This window comes from Scyliorhinus canicula, chromosome 3, assembly GCF_902713615.1.
Source record: "Scyliorhinus canicula chromosome 3, sScyCan1.1, whole genome shotgun sequence".
Classification (NCBI taxonomy): Eukaryota; Metazoa; Chordata; class Chondrichthyes; order Carcharhiniformes; family Scyliorhinidae; genus Scyliorhinus; species Scyliorhinus canicula.
The window spans coordinates 31975568-31983255 of record NC_052148.1 but is presented as its reverse complement, the minus strand read 5'-3'; the positions used below and the strand labels follow the sequence as shown (position 1 = coordinate 31983255).

The following is a 7688-nucleotide window of genomic DNA, read 5'->3' as shown; positions in this document are numbered from 1 at the left end:
TCTTTTTTCCCTCCCCCCAAAAAAAACCCCAAGGGTTTTTTCTCCTTTTAAAAACGATTTTTTTTAAATGAAAAGGAATTTTTATTTGTTGAGAAAGTTTTTTTTTGTAAAGATTTTTTAAATTTTCAGGAGAGGGAAAAAAAAGTTGAATAAAAAAATTATAATTTTTTTTGTCTTATCCTCTCCGTGCTCCGATTTTCAGGCAGCTTCTTGTTGCGATCCCCACTCCTCCTCCATGTGCAGCTGCCCCACTGACCAGGACCAGTCTCTCCTCTTTCTGTTCTCTTCAGCTCTGTGGAACGGAGCTTTGGCGCCTGGGCAGGGCGAGGGAGGCAGGGCCGATTTCACGGGACTTTAATGTTTTTTTAAACCCGCCGGGAAAACCCCCGAAAAAAGCCGCGATTTTGTGGATCTGTGGGAGCCTCTTTGCTGCGGCCGCTCCGTTTGCGAACGCTACTGGAAGTCCCCCAACTCCCGCTCTATCTAAATCCCCGCTCTGACTCTCAGCTCCCGCTCTGACTCTCAGCTCCCGCTCTGACTCTCAGCTCCCGCTCTTTCTGAATCTCCGCTCTGACTCTCAGCTCCCGCTCTTTATAAATGCCCGCTCTGACTCTCAGCTCCCACTCTTTCTAAATCTCCGCTCTGATTCTCAGCTCCCGCTCTTTATAAATCCCCGCTCTGACTCTCAGCTCCCGCTCTTTCCAAATCCCCGCTCTGACTCTCAGCTCCCGCTCTTTCCAAATCCCCGCTCTGATTCTCAGCTCCCGCTCTTTCCAAATCCCCGCTCTGACTCTCAGCTCCCGCTCTTTCCAAATCTCCGCTCTGACTCTCAGCTCCCGCTCTTTATAAATCCCCGCTCTGACTCTCAGCTCCCGCTCTTTCCAAATCCCCGCTCTGACTCTCAGCTCCCGCTCTTTCCAAATCTCCGCTCTGACTCTCAGCTCCCGCTCTGACTCTCAGCTCCCGCTCTTTCCAAATCTCCGCTCTGACTCTCAGCTCCCGCTCTTTATAAATCCCCGCTCTGACTCTCAGCTCCCGCTCTTTCCAAATCTCCGCTCTGACTCTCAGCTCCCGCTGTTTATAAATTTCTGCTCGTACTCTCAGCTTCCGCTTGATGTGTTGGTAAGCTGGGTCTGCGAGGACTGCGTTTACTGCAGCAGTGAGAGAGACAGTCTTCCAACACTTGAAGAAATGCAACTCAATTTTATTGAACTCTTAACTATCATACATACTTCAACTGTGGGTTGACACTATGCTGACTTCACTGGAGACCTGAGGCTAACCTGACCAGACTATCTTACTACCGCATGGTGGATGTTTTTTACACGTAAATAAAAAGCAAGAAGGTAACCGGGGAAAGGGTTGGCCCACTTAAGGACAGGGGAGGAAATCTATGCGTGGAACCACAGGAAATAATCAAGGTACTGAATGAGTTATTTGTATCAGTATTCACCAAAGAGAACAACTTGGTGAATAATGAATCTGGGGAAGGGTGTGCCTGGGTCACATTGAGATCAAAAAGGGGGAGGTGTTGGGCAACTTGAAAAACATTAAGGTAGATAAGTCCCCAGGGCTGATGGGATTGTGGTAGTAACCACTGCTGTATATATTAGGGTATGTATGGTAAGGCCCTGTACTATAGGTATGGGGGTAGTCCCTGCCTGCTGGCTCCGCCCAGTTGGCGGAGTATGAATATGTGTGCTCCCCGCACAGCAGCCATTTCACCAGCTGCTGTAGGAGGCCACACATCTTAGTGTAATAAAGCCTCAGTTGTATTCAACTCTCGACTTTGTGCAATTGATCGTGCATCGGGGATCTTTCCCAGAATACAGAGGGAGGCATGGGAGGAAATTGGTGGGGCCTTGACAGAAATCTTTGTATCCTCAGTAGCTACAGGTGAGGTCCCAGGAGACTGGAGAATAGCTAATGTTGTTCCTTTGTTTAAGAAGGATAGCAATGATAATCCTGGAAATTACAGGTCCGTGAGCCTTACATCAGAGTTAGGGAAATTATTGGAGAGGATTCTTTGAGACAGGATTTACTCTCATTTGGATGCAAATGGAGTATGCATTCGCGAGAAGCAGCATGGTTTTGTGAAGGGGAGGCCATGTCTCCCTAACTTGATCGTGTTTTACGAGGAAGTGACAAAGATAATTGATGCAGATAGGGCAGTGGATGTGGTCCACATGGACTTTGGTGTCCAGGTCCCTCATGGCAGACTGGTACAGATGGTGAAGTCTCACAGGATCAGGGGTGAGCTGGCAAATTCGATACAGAACTGGCTTGGTCATAGAAGACAGAGGGTAGCAGTGGAAGGGTGCACTTCTGAATGGAGGGCATGACTAGTGGTGTTCCACAGGGATTAATGCTGGGACCTTTGCTGTTTATAGTATATATAAATGATTTGGTAAAAATGTAGCTGGTCTGATTAGTAAGTTCGCAGACGACACAAAATTGGTGGAGTTGCGTATAGCGAAGATGATTGGCCGCCGTCCCCTTTCAGGGGCTCTTGGCCGCCGCCATCAGGAGGAGTGGCGGCCGGCCACTGGGACATCCACTTTGGTGGGGACACTCTCGGCAATCGGACGGATTCCACTCGGTGATCTGTACTCGATGGAGGGATGAGGGGTGATCGCATTGAAACTTACAGAATACTGCGAGGCCTAGATAGAGCGATCGTGGAGTGGATGTTTCCAGGAGTTTGAGAGACTAGAACCCAAGGCCACAGCATCAGACTGAAGGGACAATCCTTTACAATAGAAATGAGGAGGAATTTCTTCTGCCAGAGGGTGGTGAATCTGTGGAACATTTTGCTGCAGTAGGCTGTGGAGGCCAAATCACTGAGTGTCTTTAAGACAGAGATAGATAGGTTCTTGATTCATAAGGGGATCAGGGGTTATGGGGAAAAGGCAGGAGAATGGGGATGAGAAACATATGAGCCATGATTGAATTGCGGAGCAGACTCAATGGGCCGAGTGGTATAATTCTGTTCCTATGTTTTATGGTTTTATGATCTTCTGTGGTTCTTAAGGGTCGAAACACTTAATTCAGGTGGAGTTTTAAAAAATTCACTTACATAATGTGGGCATCGATTGTTAGACCAGCATTTATTGCCTATCCCTAGTTTCCCTTCAGAAGGTGATGGTGAGTTGTCTTCTTGAATTGCAGCAGTCCTTGAGGGGTCGGTACACTCACTATGCTGTTAGGGACACAGTTCCAGGATGTTGCCACAGTGACAGTGAAGGAGCAGCGATATATTTCCAAGTCGAGGTGGTGAGTGACTTGGAGAGGAACCTCCAGGTGATGGGGTTCCCATGAATCTGCTGCTCTTGTCCTTCTAGATGTTAGCAGCCGTGGGTTTGGAAGGTGATATCAAAAGAACCTTGACGAGTTACTGCGGTGCATCTATTAGCTGCACCCATCAGGGCAAGTGGAGAGTATTCCATTGCACTCCTGATTTGTATCTTCTAGATGGTGGACAGGCTTTGGGGAGAGGGGGGTTGGGGGTCAGTAGGTGAGTTACTATCCGCAGGATTCCTAGTCTTGACCTACCCTGGTAGCCACAGTATTAATGTGGCTAGTCCAGTTCAGTTTCTGATCCAGGGTCACATGCTTCACCCACACAGCAAGCATGCCCCAGGCACAGGGTGTCATCGACTGCACCCAAGTGATTCTGCACTCCCCATGGCATCATGGGGCACCATTTCTGAACCGCAAGAGATACCAATCCCTCAATATCCAGCTCACCTGTGACGACACAATGCAGATCATGCAGATGTGCGTCCGTTTCCCGGGGAGTGTCCATGATACATTTTGCAGCGCTGGTGCATCCCAACCATTTTTGTGGGAGAGCAGCAGCTCGAGACATGTCTCCTCGGGGACAAAGAGTACCCACCCAGGAGATGGCTAATGATGCAATGCGAAGGTCACAGTCACGCGCTGCGACTCACTACAATGCGTGCACTGGTCGAGCAGGTCGGGCCAGAAACAGTCGGGCGGGGGGGGGGGATGTGTGGGGGTGCGGTTCCGGTGTCCTCCACTTCGGTCAGGGCGGGGGGGGGGGGTTCCTCCACTTACTGATGATGTAGACGAACTTTCTACACATTTTCAGTGTTTGGCATAGAACATAGCACAGAACAGGCCCTTCGGCCCTCGATGTTGTGCCGAACAATGATCACCCTACTCAAACCCACGTATCCACCCTATACCCGTAACCCAAACAACCCCCCTTAACCTTACTTTTTAGGACACTAAGGGCAATTTATCATGGCCAATCCACCTAACCTGCACGTCTTTGGACTGTGGGAGGAAACCGGAGCACCCGGAGGAAACCCACGCACACACGGGGAGGACGTGCAGACTCTGCACAGACAGTGACCCAGCCGGGAACCGAACCTGGGACCCTGGAGCTGTGAAGCATTTATGCTAACCACCATGCTACCGTGCTGCCCACGGCATCTTCATAACGAGAGAATGCTGGCAGACATGAGAGGCCTGAACTTTGCTGTGAAGGGATAAACCTTCCATGGTTCGGGGCTGGGGGGGTGTCAGATAGGCAGGCCACCCCCAGGTTCTCCTGGGTGGAAGGCCCCAGGCTGTGATCTTCCCTTCAGTTGCCCAGGGCTCATCCATGGAATAGAGGAGCAGCTGGAGTGAGATCCAGAAGCCCCCCCTTTCTCTGGCGCTGACATTCAAGAATTCCCACCTTGCACCATGCTGTTGAAGCTCTGTACCATGAAGTTCATGCCCTCAGCCATGAAGGTCATGAGCTGAGCCATGGAGCGAACATCCCCCACCATTGAGTGCACCTCTTGTACAAAGCTATCCAATGTGGACGCCACCTTCGCCGTGTTGGCCTCATTGTTTTGGATGATGGCAGCATCTCCTGGGACAGAAGGCAATGGGACTCCACTAACTGGTTTTGTAGTCGAGCAGGGAAGCTGTCAACACTTCCTAATGCTCGTGACTCTGCCTTTGTAGCGCCTGCAGCTGTGGGATGAAAGGACCCAGGGGCACATCATCGGCCTGGGCCTCAGCCGAGTCCTGGGCTCTGGCATCCTCCCAGTGCTGCACCCCTGGGACATTCCTTCCTCCACCTGCTGTGCATCTTCAGCTGTGCAGTGTTCACCAGTGAGTGACCCAGAAGCCTGATTAATCCCACTGAGATGTTGGTATCTGCACTGGTGGAAGGTGAGGGAGACAGACGTGATGCCTCCTCAATACTTGTCTCCGAGATGTCTCCATCGGAGCTGCTCTGGTCTATAGTCCCAGAGGGCACGAGGATGGTCCGGGCTGGCCGATTCATTGACCTGCAAGGGGAGTAAGATGGCATTAGTGACATGACAAGGGCAGACTGATGGAAGAAAGTTAACTCATGTGAGGATTGCACCATGGTTGCACGTCTTGACAGTTCTCACTTTTGCCTCTTGTTCCCAGCTTGCCCTCTGCACAGGTGCACTGCTCTCCTCGCCGGCCAGCTCAACGGCTCTCTCCTCAAAGAGCATTAGGATTCTCAGCTTAGGTATGACTCTGATGGCTGTACCCATTCACGCTGGCTCTGCTCGAGTTTGTCCTGCAATGAGACAGGTGGGGAGAATGTAGGCAGGGGCTCTGCCGGATCAGATGGTGATGAAGTCTGGCACGTGTGGAAGGCGAGTGGGAGCGGGGATGTGAGGAGCAGACTATCTACTGGGTTGGGGGGGGGGGGGGGGGGGGATGGGTAGAGGGCGGGTTGGATGACAAGTGTTGGGACCCTGTGAGGTGGCTGGCAATGAGAAATCTGTGGAGATGTGATGGGTGTGTGATAGGGGTGCAGTGGGAGACGTGAAGAGGCAGAGTTACCCTGGCTGCACAAACAAGGTCATTCATCTTCTGGCACTGTCGCCCACATCCTTGTACGGAGCGAGCTGGCACTCACTATCGAGGCCACTCCCAGGCAGGGTTGGTGACCTTGTTTCCTGGTCACCTGGCCGATCGCAGGTGAAGGGTGCCACGCCTCTGTGCAACACCATCCAGGTGTTTGGTGAAGGCTCCCTCTGTAAAACATGGGGCTGCATTCCCGGCAGCCATCTTCTCCACTGGTCTCGGAACAAATGCTGGGGAGGCGTTTAATAGGAGCGGCCCACTGGTCACAGAGATTATGATTTCCTGGGGCCAGTGAATCAGAGTCAAGCAGCCATGGGTGGGGCGAGAATCACGTGGAAATAAAATGAATTAAAGAGGCTGAATTTTTGGTGGGTTTTCTTGCTAGAAATAGTCGGTTCTGACAGTAAATGGAGCTTTGGTGTCTTTCCTAATGATATCTCCCCCTTTTCTCCAGGTGGCAGTTTGACGGAGCATGGAGAATATCTCAAGTTCGTTCAATGTCACCAGTCCATCAGGCTGGAGGACGGCTGGTCAATGTTTATCGAGCACGGGAAGGTCTGCAGTCAAACCAGGACTTTACATCTTTATAACGATGATCATGATGGCCACCATGGTTGGAAATTGCCTCGTGGTCCTTGCCATTTTCTACTTCAAGAAGCTGCGCTCTATAACCAATGCCTTTGTCCTCTCGTTAGCCGTAGCCGATTTCCTGGTTGGGATTATGGTGATGCCCTACAGCATGATCAGGACTATTGAAGGATGTTGGCACTTTGGACCCATCTTCTGTCAGATCCATTCGAGCCTGGATGTAATGTTCTGCACTGCCTCCATACTCCACCTGAGTTGCATTGCCCTGGACCGTTACTATGCCGTCTGCGACCCTCTAGCCTATCATTGTAAGATGTCACCCGGGAAGGTTGTCATCCTGCTCTTTGTCTGCTGGACGGTCCCAGCCGCGATATCATTCATCCCCATAATGCTGCAGCTACACAAATTCAACATAGCTCCTGACCTGTTGACCAAGAGCAGCTGTGTGTTTATGGTGAACCCCATTTATGCTGTGTGTGCCTCTCTGATAGCCTTTTACCTGCCCATGTTTACTATGTTAGCGGCCTACTGGAAGATATACAGGGCAGCTCGAAAACAGGCAATTCAGATTGGTGCGGTGGACAACCAAATCCAGGGATGTGCGTCCGGTTTTGTGACGGCCCACACTCACAAACAGTCCATTAAGAGGGAAAGAAAGGCAGCAAAAACGCTGGGGATTATTATTGGCGCTTTTCTGGTCTTCTGGCTTCCTTTCTTCACAGCGAATATCGTCGATCCTTTCCTGGGTTACAAGTTAGGGAGAGTGACTTGGGAGGTGTTGATCTGGCTTGGCTACAGCAATTCGTCCCTGAACCCGTTCCTCTACGCGTTTTTCAACCGGTCATTCAGACGGGCCTTCCTCAACATTATCAGCTGTAAAATCTGTGCGCCCCGCTCTCTGCAGAACATGGACTTGTCCAACAGCAAAGCTGGCGTCGTGCAGGAGTCGGTGCCCTGAGCGGGCATGGCATTGGTCATGGTGAGGCCGTGTGCCCTGAGGATGGATGGGGAGAGCGGTCAATGGTTTGGAGATTGCACCTGAAACATGCTGCCATGTGCCGCACCGAGATAGCGAGTAGGGGCACCTCTCAGAGGTCATTTTAACTTTGGGTGGGTTTCAATGCAGGCAGTGGGAGAGGTGGAGGGAAGGAGGAATTTCCCTACTCGTTGGGATTGATTTCGAATTTGTGCTACAGCAAAGACAGGGGTGAGCCGACAGACCGATTTATATCTAA

The 7688-nt window shown here is 51.1% G+C and overlaps 1 protein-coding gene across 1 annotated transcript; it reads left to right on the top strand.

The window, feature by feature from the left end:
• The first annotated feature begins 6337 nt into the window (after window positions 1-6337).
• On the top strand, window positions 6338-7411 carry LOC119963615 (trace amine-associated receptor 1). Its single transcript, XM_038792946.1, has one exon. It carries the CDS (start codon window positions 6338-6340, stop codon window positions 7409-7411), a length of 1074 nt encoding a protein of 357 aa, XP_038648874.1.
• The last annotated feature ends 277 nt before the right edge of the window (window positions 7412-7688 follow it).

Coding starts and splice junctions, on each gene's coding strand:
- LOC119963615 (XM_038792946.1), top strand. CDS start 6,338: ATGGAGAATATCTCAAGTTCGTTCAATGTCACCAGTCCATCAGGCTGG.